The sequence below is a fragment of the Patagioenas fasciata genome, chromosome 9, assembly GCF_037038585.1.
Source record: "Patagioenas fasciata isolate bPatFas1 chromosome 9, bPatFas1.hap1, whole genome shotgun sequence".
Lineage (NCBI taxonomy): Eukaryota > Metazoa > Chordata > Aves > Columbiformes > Columbidae > Patagioenas > Patagioenas fasciata.
In genome coordinates this window covers 25152984-25173304 of record NC_092528.1, presented here as the reverse complement: position 1 = coordinate 25173304, position 20321 = coordinate 25152984, and the positions used below count along the sequence as shown (strand labels likewise).

Genomic DNA, 20321 nt, shown 5'->3' with positions numbered 1-20321 from the left:
TTATGGCTCTTGAGATCTTTGTTGACATTGTGTTGTCCAGCTGGTAATAGGAGAACATAGTAAACCCCTGGCCCCTGTTTTAGTTTTAGGAAGCTGTGTGTTTGGGTTATTAACCAATTTGCTTTAAGATCATGGAGTTCTGATGTCTCATGATTTCTTGCATCGCATAGAGACCATATTGTATGGGGTTTTTTGTTTGTTTTTTTTTTTTTTTTACTCCTTTTTTATATATGTTTTTCAGTTAAATGTCAAATTGCTGTGTACAAGCTTAGAGTAAATAAATTACTATCTGTGTGCAGGGGTGTGGATTTTGGACATTTTCCTGTTTAAACTGTCTGAATTTTCAAAATAACTAAGCATAGCCTAGATATACTAATGAAAGCCTGCATAAAATGGCCTGACATTCAGAAGTGAAGTTGGTTTCAGTGCACGGAAAACTTTTTTCAAGAGCTCAATTCAGATTTATTTTATTTGTAAACCTAAAATACAGCTTTAGAGAAGTCAGTGATATTATTTTTATATGCGTTGGAAAATACTTAGAAATATCTGCAAATGTAGGATGTCCAGACTTAATATTTGAGTGAAGTGGGATACACTGTCATTCTCATAATCCTGGAATTAGACAAGCTCTTTTGCGTGAACCTGTGGCAGGTGGTAGGAGCCAGGAATTACAGGCATTCCTGCTCTGGGCTGTGCTTGTTTTAAAAGGCACCCTGCTTCTGGCTGAAAAATACTTCTTGCTGAGTTAAATGAATTAACCAAGGGGCAAAACTCAACGTTTAGCTAAAAAGGAAAACAATTACAGCTTGGGGGGAGCAAGGCGAGTCCAAAGCTTACAGCCTGTAGGGGTGGACAGAAACTTGCCTTCATGGGGTTTTTTTGTTAATTGTCTCACTCTCCAAGCCTACAAATACCTATGTATGCAGAGTTTTACTTGAACAAGAAGTTCTGTTGAGTTCAACAGAACCGTGTCTCAGTGGAAACGTGTGGGCTGCAACTTCACTGGGTATGGCTCTTAAAATTGTGCTGCCTGTGTAAACCTAAAGGGTGTAGATGCGGCATGACGCACAGACTGGAATAGCTAATCCTAGTGAAAATCACCCAGACTTTCCTTTCTCTCCCCAGTATACAAACCATAGTGTTTTTCAAGTGCAATGGTGCGTGTTACGAATTACCGATGTGCATTGATTTCTGCTGTTTAGCACATGTGGTGTGTTGTCTACCAGACTGGACACTGTCAAAGGGCTGATCGGAGACTGCTGGAAAGGAAGGGATGCTGTGTTAAGTAGGCAGAGCAGGCAACTGATTAAGCTTGTGTATCTGAACTGTAAACATGGTGACACGATTTCAGTTGGTCACTTAACAATTGGTGGGTTTTTTTGCAGGGGGGAAAGGGGAATCATTGTTCGGTTTCTCTCCCTTTTTTTCTTTCTTTTTCTTTTCTTTCCTTTTCTATTTTCCTCCCCAGCTAGGTGAAATGGAGGACTTTGTTTTCTTTAAGTTGTGCTTTATGTGTTTAGGTGGTGTTGAAAGCTGTCCAGGCAACCTGCTGGGGTTATCTTACTACTTAACATGAAATACTTGTGCAGGACAACTGCGGAGAGAATTTATATATATGTATATATATATACATTTATTACACATAGATACTCTGTTTGGTGGGGTGGTTTTTTTTGTTGGTGGGTTTGGGTTTTTTTGTGTGTGTGTGTTTTGTTGTAGTTGTTTTTGTTGGTTTTGTTTGTTTGAGGTTTTTTGTTTTCAGGAGGCTTGCCCCCTTTGTAAGAATAATATCTTTTTCTTTATTATTCCTGAATTTAGTTTATTAAAATTACCGTGGTCATGCTTATTGCATAACCCTGTAGATCTTGAATAGATCCCCTTCTAAATAATGCAGGAGGCAGTATGCAGAAATGCTTGTGCTCCCTGCTTATAGGGGGGATTCAGCTGAAGAGATGTTAAATGTCTGATTATTCTGCATCAAGTCTAATAGCCAGGGCAGGCATTACTGACTCCAGGGCCTCTTCTACTCCAATGCTACTCCATCGTGCTGGGAACCTGTAATGCTGCTGGGATGTGAAATAGTCTCCTATTTGCCTAAGAAAAGCAATGACCCAACAGTAAGATTACTCAGATTGATTAGTTATGGTGCTAGAAGTCATGACACACGGTAATTAGAGCTTAGGAGCTATAGTGCCTGGGAACCTATCTTGGTAATTGTTGATAGATTTGGTTCAACCAAAGCCCTTTGTTCTTCCCATTGAGTATATGGTGCATGTTATAATTTTATCTGTGGGCTTCCGAGTATTTAGCTGAACAGTAGCTCTGGGGAAAAACCTCTTCAAAACAGACCTACAGGATTTGTTTCTAGTTTAGAAATGGAGCTGGGGCAGTGCAGGGGCTGTGAGACCTGTCAGTGGCTCTCCATGGGGATCTGGGCCCGATCTGGTGTTTAAATGACTGCACACATCTACCCCTCCTTGCTTGGAAGGGACCAGAACAATGTCCAAACTGAGCTGTATTCTCCTGAAAGGAGCGCAGCCCAGATGTTCGTGAGCTGGGTGGAAACTGTGATGCACAAAGAAGTTTTTCAATCTCTCTTTCTCTGATGAGAAAAGAGGCTAGAGATGCAAACCAAATCATACCTTTCATTGCGATGAGCAAGTTAGGTATCTCTTTCGGCTTCAGCCCTGATCTTAGCTGAGGGGCATGGGTGGAGGCCTTTATTTCTTGGCACTTCTTTGTCATGGCACAAGCAGTGTGCCTACATCGGGTACTGTATCAGCTGCCTTCCGAGCAACTGGCAAAGCTGCATAGTCTTGCAGTCAGCAATATCTTGATTAATAAGTATGATAGAAGCATTTCTGTTGAGCTTAAATGCTTTATTTTCACCTACTAAAATACTGTGCTAGCAAGCTCTGAACAACTAGGTTATTTAAATCTTCCTTGATACATTTGAAGTGTCTGTCTTCTGACTTGGATAGGCATCGAGTAATCTGGAAAACATTTATCCTGCTGTTCTTGAGAGCTGTTCTCCAACAGGAATCTGAATCTTTACCTGATCCATCACTGAATTATCTCTGTAAGCTGCCTCCCACTAGTACTGCAACTACTGCACCAGTCATGGTACAGTTAACCACAGAACTAGCAAAGTGCCTTGCAAAATCTTATTGCTGACAAGTTCAGTTGTCTCATATCTTTGGAGAATATGCACCAGTGGTGGTATTTTGCCTTTTGAGTAACTGGACAATGCTCTTGAGCTGCACAGATCCAACAGTAAAAAGCAGAATTTTGTCAGTATGTGTGCACAACGTAGATGCATGTTCTTTTGGAAATACAGAGAAGGGTTTTGAGAGGGTGAAGGCTTCTAGGTGTTCTGTACTTGAAGATGGGAACTTTTCCTTTATTTTCTCAAGTGGAGAAGCTCTCAAAACTTTCTCTGAAAGTTTGATAACTGGGTAGTTAATAGGTGGAGCTGTGTAATTTAGGGGATTTTTGGCATGGAAGTCCCCTTGAGAACTTTTCTTCATTTGTGTTACTTCCTTTGTGCCTTCATACTGGGGATCTCTTTGCAGATCTATCTCATAACCTTATCAATTAACACGATGGGCTGTGGCTGAAAAACCAGGGGTGTGTTCTTGCTGCGGGGCAGGGTAAGAAGGGCCCCAGATTGGGTGGGTTGGGGAATCATCCGCTGCGCATCAGCTCTGCCATGTGTGGTGGAGCATTTGCATTGCCCTCTTGTGGCAAGTGCCCTGGAGCTGCTGGGTCAAGAGGGTTCCTGCCTTACATTGTCCTTGGCATTCCTTAGGAAGATCTGTACTCCCAACAGCAGAACCGTGGTTGAACAATTCTGCAGTTTTCAATCTGTTCTTTAATTCAGTAGCTTCTCCAGTGAAACCGTGACTCTCCTAATCGAGAAGTGTGTGAGTTACCATGAAAGCTTGAAAGCAAAGCTGAGAGTCTGTGGGAAGTGAAAGCGATAGTTCAAGATACATTATTGAAACGATGTTCCGAAATATGTAGTCTAAGATCTAATTGTAGCACTCTAATTATTTGCAGTTGAATTCGTGTGAAGGTTTTTGTAATGCCTCAGTGATATTAATAGTTTCAGGAACCTGATGGAGGGAACAAAGTAGAGAACAAAGGTACTGAAAAACTGACAATCCATTCTTTCAGCTTTGCATGCGTTTCTCTTCTTTACACCAAATAGCATCTTCCTTTTGCCAGGAATAGGTGGTGGGGCTAGACCCTGCAGTTGTTTGAAATGGTCCTGCAGCAAAGCACGAGCATGTGCTAAAGTTGGGGCTACCAACCTGGCAAGATTTAATATCTGCATTAAAGCCTGTCGTTTTTCTTTCTGTTAATGGTGAAGAGAAGCTGTGTGCACACACACGCCCTGCAGACCCCTCCTGGATGGCGATGCTCTGCAGACCTGCCCGCAGCCCCTTGCTGTTTTTGTTCTCACCATCCCAGCATGGCTGGGGCAAAAGGGTTTTATTGTGGCCGCGGTGGGTGAATTCCTGCGTGTGCCTTCCCCGGCCTGCTGCCCCTCTAATTGTTATGTTGTCAGAAGGCGTGTGCCTCTGAAAGCCTTATCTGATTCCTCCAAAAGTCTTGCAAGCAATTCAGATGTTGACCCCTTGAGCACAAACAACTCTCCACGCCGCCCGCCTTGGGGCATAGCTGCGAGACGTGTTTAGTGCTCGTGTGTGTGCAGACCTGGCGGCTTTGTCACCACTGGGATGGAGCACCTGCCTGGCCAGGGGAGCAAGGGGCCAGGGAAGGTGAAAGGCTGGTGAGACTCGGAGGGGGCGAAGGGGAGTCCAACAGCTGTGTGTGTCAGCACAGGGATAAGTGCAAGGAGATTAATAGTTATTTAAAGAGCAAATGGGGACATGGCATTTGGCTGTGGCATGCGAGTGTATAAATGCAGTGGAATGGCTGCTCTGCTGGTAACATTTAGACAGATGGTCCCTGGACTGAAAGGAATGAAAAGGATCTTTGATTCTCTTAAGGATATCTTAAATTTTAATGAGGCGCTTATATTTATATATACATATATATATTATTTTTTATTGACTTCCAGGTGGCACCTTCAGCTTTTCCAGACAGTGCTGTCTTGTTAACGCTGACTGCCCATTTGGTCATCTTCCTCCATCATCTTAAGCAGCCTGGGATTAGAAGGAACAGTTTTTAAGTGAAAGCTGAAACACTATTGTTTTGCTGTCTGTGTGTCTGAGCTGGTTTAGGAGACTGTTTTTGTTACAGCTGTCTTTTCATCATTCTGCTGGTTAGGGAGTGTGTCTGATGCTAATCTACGTGAGAAATGAAACAACTGAGTGATACTTCTACATTTTTGAGAAGTCTTTGGGTCTTATTAGGGTATTCTGGGGCAAGAGGGCAGGGAGGTTTGGTTTTTGATTCAATATAAAAATATTGAGCAGGAAAAAGCCTGTTCCTGGTGCAGTACACTAGCATTCTGGCTCTTTCTTCACGGAATTAGCCTCAAGGGAAAACATGTACCGAAAGTCCGTTAAATAGGTCTTGGTTGGCTAAATAGCCTGCAGGAGATGAGGCATAGCTGTCATCAGCATTGCCAAAGCTGCAATCTCCTTTTGGAGAAGAACCACCAGTCTGGATTGTTTCCTCCTGTGTCAACTGTTTAGCAGGTCAACTATTTAGCAGGCTTTGAGTCTAATCACAGATACTTGCTTGCCCATCTAACAGTAGTGCTGGGCACCTATATGGTCCTCGCTGTTCTAGACGGGGAAACTGAGGAAGGGAGGGCAAATGACTAACCTGAGGCAACACGGAGTCACTGGTTCACCCAGGATTAGGATTCAATATGTAATTGCTTTTATTGCTCTCCTGCCTGAAGGCCTCAGACAAAATGAGGGCCCATTAAGCAGAGTGTTTTTTACATGCTGAGGAGCAATCCTTGCCCTGCAGACCTTGCTGCCTGAAGTAGGCTGAGGGTGGAGGACGAGGCGAGGTGACTTGCCCAAGGACACAGCGCGTTGGTGGCAAAGCAAGGGAGGGAACCAGCTCTCCCTTCTCGCTTCAGGCCATCCCAGCTCCCAAAACAAAGTCCTCTGTACCATTCCTCACCAGACCTTCTCCTGCCTACCAGGGCTCATATGAGCAAGCTGAGCCATCTCTGGAAAGTCTGATGTGCCTTGCTGAAGACCCAACAGCACCAGGCTCGTGCTGGACTCTTAATTAAAACCCCATAAAATATTAGCCACTTCCAGTGAAACACAGACAGAAACCTAAGGAAGAGCCCTGTTTGGCTTAAATTTCTTTACCTCTTCCCTTTCTGGAAGGACAGCTTAGAACATGAAGTGGGTGTAGGGAAGGCACTTCATCTTTGCGAAGGGATCAGCCTGTTGTATCCCATGGCTGAAATGACTGAAGAAATGGGGTGTTAAACCACTTGTCCAGGGTCCCCGGGGAGCTCGACAGATAGCTTGTGCCGTTCCCTTTCAGGTCCTTGGAGGAGCTTCAGTAGGGCTGGTAGGATTCCAGTATTGGGAAAGCTTTTTGTTATGGTTCTTGTGGTTGGTGCTGTGACTCAGGGAACCATTGCTGCTCGGCTGATAATGCTGAGTTGTCTCTGTAAAGCAGCAACTGTTGGAAAGATGAGGGAAGTCAAGGGCAGACTGACTCAAACGCTGAGAGATACGTGAGCTTGATGACTTTTGGGGGGATTGAAGCTGTAGGGTGTGAAAGGCTGTGAAGTGCTTGGATCCCTGGACAAGGGGAAGAGCCTGAGTCCTTTCTGCCTTGTCAGCAGCAGACAGCAGGATCAGATGTGTTTATCACTGCATGTTCCTGGGTGATTCCAGAGCTGTTGGGGATGGATAACACAAATGTTCTGGATGCTCAGCACCCTCAGCTGGACACAAAAAATGCTCTTTGGACACATACAAGGATGAAAGTACATGTACCTGTCTGAACCCCATGTACTACTCACCTGCTGCCCTGTGTCTCTGGCCAACACTGGGTCCTTCAGAAGAATGAAAGAGCAAGATAATTGTGTAACTCTCCCCAGCGTTCTCTCCCAGCTTCCAGTTGTTTGTGGCTCAGAATTTTAACATCAGATACACTGCCTTGATGACTTTTTCTCCAGCAGAACTCGTCTGATGTTTATTTGAACGTACGTAGGCTTTTAATATCCACAGCATTGTGCGACAGAAAATTCATGGTTATTTGTGGGCTTTGTGTAGAAATACCTTACGTGGGTGTGTGTAAACCAAAATCCTGCTCAAGATGTTTTCTTGGCCCCCAACTCTCCTATTAAGAGAGCATGAATAATTCATTTCCTATTTGCCTTTTTCCATATCATTTAGGAATTTGTCCACTTCTGTCATACTGCATTCCACCTCTCTCCTCATGGTCTTTTTTTCAGGCTGAAAAGTTGTTATCTACTGCTGCATTACAGGGAAGTATTGAAAGGGATTCCTCATTCTTGTCTGCTTTCTCTGAACATTGTTCTCCTCTCATCTCTTTGAGGTGGGGGACCGGGACTGCATATAGAATTTAGGCCATTATGAACGTGATTTTCCTGCTAACCTCTCCCTAATCTAACCTTTGCCTTTCTGTACTCTGTTCTCTAGCCTTCATTTTGATGTCTTCAGTTGTTTCATATATTGTAGCCTGGAGGCTACTTTTGGGGCATGACCACGTCTGCTCATTTAAGTGCTACACGCTGTGCAACAGCTGCTTGTTAAGTATGTGGGGAAGCTTTCCATGCTGCTTGAAGAGACCTTTAATTTCTTTCTGCTACTGTCTATGACCGGTCACTGGGAATTGAGTGAATGATGCAACCTGGTTAAGTGCTATGAACCTTTTCCCTAAGTGAGTCACACTTCAGTGAAGTTGCTACCTGAGTTACAGGTTCTAGATGTCACCATGTATAGCAGGATCTGATCCGCAAGAAGAGGAGCGGTCTATGGATACAGCACAAGACTGTCAGAGACTGTGTAGTCTTGTACATGCTAGAGCCAGTTGCACTGTAAGAAAGCTGGTGAATTTTATCAGGTGACAGGAGTCCTGTAAAGGTCTTGGTCTGGGTTTTGCTAGACATGGGGAGCTTGTCTCCTCATGGTGGCCTGGGACCCTGCACATCGCCTCCTTTTCCCAGCTTGGCTGTTGATCTACTGTGTGGCTACAAGCAGCTTTACTTCTTTCTCTTTCAGTCACCAATGTAAAATGGGGTATATACTTTGCAAATTTCCCTCCTCTTGGTGTGACACATGTGCAGTGGTGCTGAGATCATGCTGTGTGTCCTCTACCATGAAGACCATGCCTTGGCTAGCCAGCCTCTGCTAAGGTTGCATCTCTAACACTTCTGTACATCTCTTTGCTTCTAGCCACAGTACACGAACCTGGGGCTCCTGAACAGCATGGACCAGCAGATCCAGAATGGTTCTTCCTCCACCAGCCCCTACAACACGGAGCACGCGCAGAACAGCGTCACAGCCCCCTCGCCTTACGCGCAGCCCAGCTCGACTTTTGATGCCCTCTCGCCCTCCCCAGCCATCCCTTCCAACACAGACTACCCAGGACCTCACAGCTTTGATGTATCATTTCAACAGTCCAGCACAGCAAAGTCAGCAACGTGGACGGTAAGGACGCAGCATCACTTTGCTCTTTCTTCTCTGGCTTCGGTCCTGATGCCAGTAGTGACACTATTCATATGATACATATCCAGGCTTGTGCAAGAACAGAGCGACCCATGTCCTCTTTAGTGCATGACATGTCACACAGAAGGGAGAGATTTATCTCAGCTGCTCTGGGAGGGTGTGGTGGGACTTTGACCCTCTATAATATCACTAAATCCCAGGTGAATGAAACACCGTGCCAAAAAACAGTCGCTTAAAGACTATGTGTGATGAAACAGTGGTTGTCAATTTGGGTCTAGCGGGTGTGCTGGAGTAAAATATGGGGTGAATGTAAGCATGGCTTCAGCACTTCCCTTGCCTTTCTTCAGCATCTGTGGGTTTGTGTGAGGCTTGGCATGCCGGGCTGTGCCGGTGGGATGGAGGTGGTGCTCCTCGCTCCCACCCACGGAGTGCAGGACGTTCTCTTTTTGCATCCTTCCCCTCTCGCAGCTGGTGTGGGAACCCCAGTGTCAGCAGCTCAGGTCAGCCCTGCAGTGTTACCGTTACTTGTGTGTATGTATATGTATGGTTTTTGCGTTTTGTTTTTGTTTTCCTTAATGCTTTGTTCTTGCTGTCAAAATAGTACCTTTCTTATATAGATGTATATAAATCTATGGACCTTGAAACCTGAAGCTCAGCTTGATTTTTGGTGCAGGTGGCTTGTCTGCTTAAGCTCTAGAAACCTTGTAGCCCAGGACACAGCACTGCTGGAGCTGTAGGTCCTGTTGTAGTTTAGGACTTTAGAGATGTTTGCAGTGGAGCATATTGCTGTCTTAAAGGTGTTCAGTATTTGCCTTCCTCTCCTTCAAGCAGTTGGAGTAGGTGCAGTGAATAATGCCCTACCTCATGCTACCTGATTAAAGCAGGGATTCATTTTTTTAACTTTTTTTTTTATTAAAGAAAGAAAAAAACCCATACATTTTACTGAAAGCTACGAGCATAGAAATAGCGTAGATTGTTTTGTTTGTTGTGTGTGTGTTTGTTTTTTTTAATGAGAAACTACTTCAATCTCAGATTTAAATACAATCTAGCAGGAATTGCACCTAACAAACAAAACTCCCAGCCCCTGCTGCCAGCAAAGCAGCAGAGCCTGTGTGCTCCACTCTGGAAAAAGATGCAAGATAACAATAAATCACTGTAAGTTTGCATCCTTTGTATTTAAAAGCCTTTTCCAGTAAAACTTGTCTAAAACTGGTAACAATAACTTTGTTTGGGAAATTGTGTTTCGTGGGGTTAAAATGTGATATGTCTGCTCAAGACCAAATTTTCCATTTCTTTTTATGCATAGAAGAGTGAAGGATTTTTAAGTGATGTTGAAATTTCACCTTTTCCTTAACTGCATTGGGAGTGATGCCCTGCTGTAGTTCACGCTTGTTTTCATGTCCAGGTTTCTTCACTCACACTGCACACAGGATTTATTTTCACTTCCCTTTAAATAAAGAAATTGTCGATCAGTTCTGCTTTCCATTTCTCAAAGCAAGAAAATACAGCCCTTGGAGTTTTGCAGACTGCTCTGGAGAAGGTCCTTTGAAGGATATATGAAAAGGTGTTCTCTTTTGATACATGTGGTACAAAGAATTATCTAATGCAGCTGCAGGGAACCAGGGTGTTTGATGCTGTCCTTTCAACTATGAAAAGCGGTCTTTTGAAATGAGGTTTGAACGTGTGTTGTAGGCTGTTCCAGCAGAGCTGAAGACAAGCGAGCTACCCGTAAGCTTAAAGTTAAGCAAGCACTTGAGATGTTTCATTGCAGTGATAGTGGCTTTCTGGGGTCGAATTGGAAGCTGAGTCTTAATGCAGACCTGGGTAGTAATAGAAGATCAGATTACATGCTGGCTTTAAAAAAAGTAAATATAATTTCTCCTTGGTGAGTACAGTCACCAAACATGTGCAGCCTGGGGCCATGCACATTTAGCTTCCCCTCCTTTTCTTTTGCCCTGATGTGGACCACACTACCAACAGATGAAGATGTACTCCCTGTTGTAGTCTGTCTAGAGATAAGTCTGTGTATTTTACTAAAGGAATGGGGTCCCAAACAGCTTTCTGATCAGGGAGGAGCAAACACAGTCCAGGTGCTCCTGTGCTGAGCCAACTGACCTAGATCTAGGAGCTGGCAATGTGCTGTATGTTGGCAGTGAATGATGACAGTCTTGTGGTGGTGGCTGGGGACCTTCAATCAATATGCCTTTCACAGTTGAGCATCTTTCCATCTTCAGAGCTCTGCCCTTCTGCTAATTAATCCACCAACTCATTTCACATGGACTCCTGAGCAGTTGGCAATATGTGTTCGACAGCTTTATCAGTGGGGTGGGTGGGGAAGGACATGAAGGCTCTCTTTCCCACTGCTGTCCTGAGAGATGTGGAAACCTGCGTGAAATGTTGATGAAAGGAGGCGTGATTGCCCCATCCTCTCAGCAAGAGCCAGTTCTTGGAGTTGCTCATTCCCCCCATGTGACTTCATATGCTTTGATTAATGCCTGTCGTCTTTTTTTTTTTTAATGATGGATTAAGAACTTACCCAACTGGAAGAGTTTCTTCCACTGCAGTGACCTATTAAAAGTTTAATTACTTGATGGCCCCACCCTTACTAAGAGCCCAAAACTTGAAAGCCTTGTTTTTTAGTTCTTTTTTCTCTTTCTTGTTGTTCCCCAGGGCAATGATATTAAGTAAGGAAATCCATGGTATCGCAATTTCCCCATTCTGGGAGAGCATGAGCCAGGCTGACCCTCCTTGTCCTGCTGGGAAGGCTCGGTGGTGACTGGCAGGGGATCTACTGTCCTGTCTGACAGTGCATTTCACCAGAGCTCCTCCGAGCTTCTGGGCTGAGTCATGTCAGATTAGGTCATGGGAGCGAAGGTTGTGGGCTTGGTAAGAGGACTGGGTTATTTCTCTAAAAAGCAAGAGCTGCTTTCATGGGAGGATTAGAGACCTGTGAAGATGCTTCAGATTTTTTTGGCCACTTTGTGCATTTAGCTCCCAAGTGCATGGTTTGGAGGTAATAATCTGGAATCACATGTAGAACTCAAGGTTTCTTCTTTCGGAGGTGGGAGAAAGGAGAGAGGGTACTCATTGAGTATTTAAATGTTATGTCTCTGGAAACAGCCCTCAAATCTTATCTTTTTCTGAAAACATTTTTTTTCTTCTTTCCAAGTTCTGCATACTATGTGGAGCAGGTTTATTGTCCTAGGATACTGGGCACCCTTTGCCAAAGCGGCAGTATTTGTATAGGACAGACTAGGAGGGAGATGAGTGCAACATCAGGATTGCTTCTCTGCTGAGGTTGGTGATGGGTTCCTAATTAAAGGTGAAAAGAAAAAAAACTCACCCAAAATTGCAGAGATAAACATTAGCTGCTGCTAGGTGAGAGGGTGATTTTATATGTATGAGCAGTTCACTTTGAAAATATTACACATTTTCTCTCTGAAGTCTTTCATGCCCTTAAGTAGGAATTCCAGTAAAACATGCTGTCTAATCAGGTTAGCTCTTCATTTGTATGCAATTTTGAACTAATTAATGATGACAAATTGAGATTGGATTGCAGAGGACTTTATAAGCATCCTTGATTATTTCTTTTAATTAATAACCTGAGAACACAAGTAAGGATATATGCAGGTTAATCAGTCTTTTCAGAAGGAAAGTCTTTAACAATTTAAAGTCTACTGAAGTGTTTAAAAACAAAAGCCTTAATAGTCTGAATTGAACAAGTTTTCTCACGTGTGTACTCATGGTGCAATAAAAACTTATTGAAAACCATGCTGCGAAGGAACAAGGAGTCAACGTTTTGTGATGCTGAGATAGAGAGTAGGTTGTTGAGGCTGAGTGAGAAGCCCTGTGAATTGGGTGAATAAGAACATATCCAGAACTGTGTGTCATTTATTGTGGGATATTTCCTTTGTGAGAATTCCCATGCCTTGCGATATCTCCTCCTGTTTTTGAAGCAGAAGAAAACAAAGCATTTCAAAAGCCTGCCACCTCAGATTTTTTTTTTTTCCTTTGTGGAAGTTGTGTGCTGATCTTCTCCACCCACTCTGAGTGCAAATAAATAAATAAACAACCAGAACTCAGTTTTCCCCCTAAAAAAAGATTTGGCAATCACCTGTCACTAGCAGAACCTGTTACATGGGGAAGAACATGTTTGCAGAAGGGAAGTAAAAACTAAAATTGTATGTCAAGGTAAGGAAAAGTTAACATTACTTCCAAACGCAAGCTATCAAAAAATGAATCGGATCCACCCATTCGCATAAGCAAGATACCACCTTATAAGTCATGAGACTCTTAAAAAAAGACAAACAGGTTCTTCTTATTCTCCCCAAGGTTTTTGAGCCTTTAGGGTGCATCTACTAAATCTTTTAAAGCTTTCCCTGGTAGTCACGAGGGTTAAGGAAAAATAAGGCAGAAATAGCTTTAAGTTTTTAAGTGAAAACTGAAATTTATTTGCAATTTTTTTATTCTGCTGAGAAAGACACCCAGCCCTTCAAGACTTGTGTAATTCAGGTATTGGCAATACCTGAGTTCAGCAGCTTATACTCATGCCCTGCAGTACATTGGAGCTGAGCTGGGTTGGTCCTTGCACAGCTTTGTTATGAAACACTGAGCTCTGCAAAGCTGCAGTTCATGTTCCAGTTGGGCTCACTGGTTCTCTTGTTCTCAGTAAACTCAGCTGTGCCTACAGCTATAAGAAAATGCTCAGACTTTGGACTATTTGCTAGAAAAGCTGTGCAACATGCATGAAAGCAAGTAAATGGATTGTGCTGGCCAGGGTTAGTGGATTTGGAAAAGATGCATTGCAAGGAATGCACTTAAATCAGTCCACACGAGAAATAACAGGTTTCTGTGGTTAGGCGTACGGATTCCTTGGCTGGGCTATCTCAGCCTCTTTATTTCAGGTTGATTCTGAATCCCCTGGTAAACTTGAGAAAGTTTTTCCCAGTCTCTATAAAATGAATTAGAGGACTGTGCACAAGCACAGTGAAGCAGTGAGAGGGCAATTAGATGTGCACATCGCCTTGACTCAACAGTCCTTAATTATGTGTTCAGTGCTCTCTTAAATAATCTTCAAATAGCACGTTGTTTCCTTAACACTGGTAATGTCCAGTTATGTCTCAGCTGCTGATTACCTCTCTGCAACACACACGAAAACTCTTTTCTGTTTCTTTTTTTAAAAGGCTGGTGACTCTCCCAACGAGCATGCATATGGGACTGTGCTAAGTGTTTATGTGAAATCTTCGCTTTGTTGCTACTTGGTGGCGTGTTGGTCAGTGCAATTTGAGCTTTCTCATTTTACCTTTTAAATATTATTTTTAAAGCTGCCAAGGAGGAGTGTGGAAGTGGTCGTGCAACAGGATTTGGAATTTCCCTGTCATTGGAGGCTCCTCGTCAGCAATCATGTAGGCTTTATCTGTTTGCACAGGGCAGCTGAGAAGGGTTCTTGTAAAAGAGCAGCGTTTGTGCAGAGGGTCTGCAGACCTTACCAAACACTGAAATTAGTCACCTCCTGCCCACTCTGCTAATCCTTTCATGTCTCTCAATGTAGGCTTTCTCTTCGGCCCAACAAAGTTAATTTTGCTGGAGATAACCCCACCTTGTTACAGCAGGAGTGAGGAAGGGAAATGATGCCTGTAATCCAAAGAGAGAGAAGCGATCTGGAAGGAGCAGGCAGCAGAGAAGGGATGGGGTTGCAGCTTTCAGATGCTCACGCTGCGAGAGTTGATGCAATGATTCCGAGCTAAGGGATGGGCTCCCCGCGGCTCTTGGTAGAGCAGGAGCGCTCCCGTATTTGGGCATTTGTCTTGGGTGAGAAGCAGTTAAGATTTGGCTTCCTCAAGCTCTCTGCAGCCGTGCCTGCCTCAAGAGGCTGTTTCTAGCACGCACAGGCTCTTGGCACAGGGCAGGCGTCGATTACCGCCATCATTCTCATGCACATAGAGGTGGTGATTGCGCTTTCCTGCTTGAAGAGCTTGTGAAGTGTGGTTCCCTGTGTGTGACACTACAGGGCCTTAACGCTCATGCTGTTGAGGCATATGTAACTTGTGGTAGGTCATCTACCTGGAAAGAGAGGAGCCGGGCTTGTTGTCTTTGAAGGAGGTGCCTTTCTCACGGCAGGGAGGTGTTTTCAAGCTAGCAACACTGGGAAGAACCAGTTCACCTGTGAGAACCAGCCAGGAGAGACCTGCTGGCTTCTGTTTGGGTTTTTATGGTTGAGTAGAAGGAGATCTGAGTGCATGAGGTTCCCATTAGAATATAATTGTGCTTTTTGCCCCTAATCTGTGTCATGTATATTTTGTTTTTATTAGCAGTTATCTTCTGTTACTCCTTACAAGCAGCTCTACAGATCTGTGTAATAGTTTCCAGGAAATTTCTCGTGATGTGAGCTGTCTTAGCTTTTCCTTTTTGTATCCTGTACTATTTTCTAAAGCCTATCAAGGCAATATAGCCTCCTCATTTGAACAGCTGTCACTGTAGTGAGGAGTTTTGCTCTATGTTCTCTATCAGACCAGCGCCCTCCATGATGACAGAGGTCAGAACAGAAAATCTGGGTCTCCTGCCTTCCAGTTCTCTGTGCTCTGCCCTCTAAACAGCACAGTTGTTGGGCACCAGCAAACCCTACCTGATGGGAGAAAGGAGGCTTCAGGTGTTGTGAATGTCCTTCTCTTTCAGCTGGGATTTAGTTTCCTGGTTGCTATGTTCATGGCTGATTCTCTCCCAGCATAACAGGAGACCAGTTAGAGGTTGCTACAGGTCTCCCAGGATCTGCGAGTGAAAAGCGTTGAGACATTAGAGTCAGAAACAAAGAGGATGGAGAAAGTAGATGTGAGGAGGGGTTGTGTCCTCCACTGGGGCAGAAGATTCCTCCGCTGTTTTGTACAAGCACCATCTAGTTGTACTGGCGTCGTTCTTTATTTCCTTCTTTTTTTCCTTCAGAAAATTTGTTTTAAGGTTGTAATTATTTTTTTAAAGAAAAATTCAGAGGGAGAGAATTAAGTGCAAGGAACTTTTTTTTTTGGCTATGTGGAGAGGAAAAAGTGTTAATTAAATATAATTTTCAATGCAACTTGCACAAAAAAGCCCCACCCACTTTCATGAGAAAGGCAAAAAGAGAATCATAATCCTGGATTAGGTATCTTTCACTACACATATATAAAAACAACCCCGTGTGAAAAGGGGGAAAATATATATGTATACACGCACACACCAAACATACCAATGTGCCTCCAGCAGTATTACCAAAGGAATTAACTTTACAAGAAACAGCCACAGCCTGGAAAGAAGCCATTTTTCAAATAAAAGCTGAATGAGACCTGTGGTTTCTGAGAACTATGAGAAGGAAGGGTTAAAAAAACATTTACAGATAAGAATAGCTGATGTTGGGAGATGAGTGAACATCTTGAAGTAGGGGAGGGTCACTATTTAAATCAGCTTCTCTTTTTTTTTTTTCCTCTTAGTTAAAAATTGGCTTCTACTAAGAACAACATGTAGGATTAATGTAGTACTTTAAATCTTCAAAGTGTTACACAAACATTACTTCCCTAATCAGCAAACACCTTTGCTCGGTAGGCAAATCAAGAGCATAATCGCCATTTTAGAGAAGGGAAACCAAGGCGCCAGAAGTGCCAAAACTTTCAAACTGGTAGTATTTTGGAGTGACTTTTTTTTTGCCTTTTTTTAGAATGTGCTCTGTTTGTGTGTGTGTGGTAGCGTTCAGCAAGGGGGCTGCCTCTAGGCTGGCTTGTAAAAGCTGCTGAGCTCTCTTGGACTTAGCAAGTGCTAAGCTTGCAAAGCAGCCTAGCAGAGCTCAAATGAAGCATTGGCAGTCACCTCCTCACGGCCTCAAAGGTCATGGCCAGCTGGGAGGCAGCCCACCCCAGGGCAAGGAGGGTTTCCTAAAAAGCTGGCTGTTTCCCCATACCACTGAACTGTATAACTTAAACCATGTCAACTGTACACTGTTAGAAGGTATTTAAATCCCGCAAAAAACTTTGTGCAAAAAGTAAAAATTGGTTTGACTGTTTAGTAAGTTACTTTGGGGTAAGGGTTTTCAGGCAGGCTGGTGCATGAGGTGTATTGCTCACCTTGCAGACAAAGACTGTCCTTAGAGAAGGTGATTCCTTTCCTTAGGTCAGCTGAAATACCACAGTTGTAAATATTATTTCCCTGCCAAAGTAATACAGAACAAGCAGCAGTTTGGTGGTGTGCTGGAGCAAGGGTAATTTTGTGTGTGTTGCACTGGTGGTGCTGTGTACACTAAGGGCTCAGCTCCAGTGCTTGGCAAACCATACACTATGAAGAAATGTCCTACTTTGTTTAAAAAAATAAGTGTCCTGGGTAGGGATGGCTTCTGTATAGAAAGAGCATGAACTTTATTATGCAATGGAAATATTTTCCTGAGGTTTTGCTGTGTACAGGTGTGTCAGATTTCTTATTGTAAACACAATAGGATAGCTACCCATATAAGAGCTTATATCCTCTTGCAAATAGACCTGAGTATTGATACAAACTTTGTTTCCAGTTGTTAAAGATAACACTTAAAAATTGGAGCAAAACATGGTGGAGCCACAGGAGGAAAATGCTGCTTCTCCCTCCTTTATATTTTTGGATGTGTTCTATGCGAGTGGGTCTTTTTAAGGAGAGCAAAATATTACTTCTCTGATTAAATGGAGTGTTTTATGATCTGCTGATACACGTTAGCTGCTGAAGTTCATCTAAGTTCAGCTTTACAGAAAACTGCAAAATGTGCTACTGGCAAGCAGCACTCAAAGGCTGACCTGTCTTTCCTGAACGAACAAAGCGGGACTTGGGTCTAACTGTTCTGGCGCTGTTGTTTTCCCCGTTAGCTGTGATGGTCATGCTGCCTTACAGAGCATCCCTGCAGGGCTGCCACTCGGGGCTCTGTGCCCTGGGGTGCACCAGGCTTTCCTCCTGGGGAGAAGATCCATGATGCCCTGAGATGCCCTTGCTGGAAGCAGCATGGACCAGCAGTGGGTTTGGCCCTGGGCCCAGCTGCAGAGCTGCTCCTGCCCTGTGATTTAGATGTAATCTGGGTAACATTGTGCAAGTCATTCCCTTTGTCTCTATTCCTCCTTTTCCCCCTTTTCATACTCCCACCCTCAGATATGGGACTGTGTCACCATGATCCCATGTTGTAAAGCATTTAGACCCTCGATGTGAAATGCCTGGGGGTGACTGCGGGGGACTGCTCCTTGCTGTGCATCTCGTATCACTAACCTTAGCTTTCAGGCCTCTTCTTTTGACTTATTTACGTGACTCTAAAGTGTCTTTACAAACTGACTTTTGAAGGCACCAAAACATATCTCCAGGCTAAAGCTTGAAGCTGCCTGAGTGCCACTTGGATTATTGCTTCCCTTGCTTCAGATCTTGAGCTTTACAGGTGTCAGGTCCACCAGGTGTAAAAATTATTGATACAGAGGCTGTTTGAGTGCAATGGCATGAAGGAAAGCCTCTTCCTGTTATGTAGCCTGAGCATGATGCTGTACCAGCACTTCGATGGTAGCTGTGGTGCTGAGCCTCAGCAAACTCACCTTGCCACTTGTCGGGGCTTATTAGCTCAAGCGTGTGGGCTGTGGCTGGGAGCTGACTTCTTCCTGACCTTGCAACGGGAGCAGAGTGAGCCCAAGTTTGCTATCAAACCTGCACCCAGAGCCCCTTGAAACCCCCTTAAAATGAGGGGCTGGAAGAGTTTCCCATGGGGAAGGGATGGGAGCTGTTCCCTTGGGCTGGGTGCCCAGCCTGGAGGGTGTTCACGGGGCAGTCAGCACACTCGCTCTGTTTGAATTTAAGCGTCAGCATTGCCATGGGTGGGAGAGAAAAATTCTTCCTGTGAGATGTTTGTTGGGTGGCTGAGCACTGAATGACACTTCTTCATTCATCAGTGAGGTGGTGGCTGGTTTTGTGATGATTTCCTTGTCTCCCATCTCTTCTGCTGCAAACCGCTCACATTACTTGTACTTAGCCATCCTTGGTGGGTTCTTGTGGGCATATGAGCAAAGTGAACTCCAACAAAAAACAGTGTGTGTTTTTCTAGATATCCTACTAAAATCTTTTGCAGTACCAGCAGCCATAAAGGAAGTGGAGAGGCCTAGGAAAAGCTTCAGAAAAGTCATCATTAGTTCCATAAGGTTTGACAAATTATGTGGACTGATTGCTTTGCGATGCACTTTCTATAAGGAATTGATCAATTGGACCTTTATTTGGCATCCCTTTTGCGTGTGGACTCCTCTGAGTAATTTTTGCCAGTTTCCTTTGCAATGCCTCTCGAAAGGGCTGCAGAAGGTGCAGTCTGTCTTTCTGGGTTTGTTTTTCAGCAGACTGATCTGTGCAAGGTACGAGTGGGGAGAACTGGGTTGCTCTGGTGCTGCTGACGTTCCGAGGGAGGTCCCTAGCTGATGGGAAGAGCAGCTCTGCAGGCAAGCTGGGTTCCAGGCTGAATTTGCAGGGACACATGCTGCACAAAAAGCCCTTTCCGTGCTGCACGTCTGATATTGCAAGTGCACAATTGCTCTGATGCAGTTACCGCCCTGCTGATTGCAATCAGTTTAATGGGGCTATTTTGTTTCAATATACTGATGTTTGTGTTGTGCAACTTATTTCAGGGAAGCTTCCTAAACAGAACTCTTGGGTTCTTTCTCTTAAGTGGGGGATCTTGGTCGCATTTTAAGGGTCGATAAAGCACGTGGCTGAGATTGACTCTGTTGGTTAGTGACTGGGAATGACTAACTCATGACCACTTCCCTCCCTGCCACACAGGTCAGGTCTGCGCTGTTGCCAACCACCCCCATGCCTCTGGAAGTCTAAGTCCTGGAGTGCACCTTACCCCAGACTGCCCTGGATCGCGCTGCATCTGCAGTGTGACCCCAGCATAACCTGCTCGCTGTGGAAATCAGCATTTCTCTGCTGCCGGGAGCAGCCGGGCTGAGGGTGCAGACAGGCGCTGACTGCCGGGGAGCGGTGTGGGATGGTCAGGTATTCCTGGGGGCTCTCCGGCACTGTGCTGCCTTCATGCTGCCTGGCACAGCTCAGCAAGGGTGTAACAGTTCACTCAGCTTTTTTTTTACATTTATTATTTTTTTTAATCCTTTTTCCACTGGCCATACCAATCTGATTACACCTTCAAGGGATCATCTGCCCCTAAAGCTTAATTAAGGAGCCTATTGTCTGACTCGTCACTGACTCACCTGCCACTGTATGAGCTCATGTCTGACTTGTCCTAGGAAGATAGTGAAATATGTCAGGCTTCTCTGAAATATAGCAGGTTTTTGTTTTATTGCACCCCTGACATTGCTGTTGGCTGCTGCAGAGGTGAACAGAAAGATGACTGCCCGAAACTGGTTACATTTATCTAAACTTAGTCGTTTGCCTCTTTGTGCCTTGAAAAACCAGATGGGGTTTTGCTTGCACAGCTGTAGGTATGTTAGAGTTAATAAAAAAAAATAAAAATTAAATAACCTTTGAGTTTTGGCTTCAGGCAAAGTAGGTGAAATGATGTGTTTTGGAGATGAATGCTCTTGTAGGAGGCAAGATGTAGCTTGCAGGAGAACATCTGCAACCAATCCATTCTGTATGAGATGGGGCCAAGACTTGTTTGTATCTCAGTACCTGTTCAAACATGTTGTAGCACAGCAAAAAGAGGTTTTGAATGCATTG

At 44.2% G+C, this 20321-nt stretch overlaps 1 protein-coding gene across 4 annotated transcripts in view; it reads left to right on the top strand.

Annotated features, from left to right (window-relative positions):
- TP63 (tumor protein p63) overlaps positions 1-20321 on the top strand; it is a 106238-nt gene that overhangs the window by 46104 nt on the left and 39813 nt on the right. For all 4 annotated transcript variants that reach the window (XM_071812657.1, XM_065844440.2, XM_071812658.1 and 1 more), the window contains one exon: positions 8373-8627. In XM_071812657.1, the coding sequence (XP_071668758.1) occupies positions 8373-8627 (255 nt within the window). The remainder of the gene's footprint in view (positions 1-8372; positions 8628-20321) is intronic.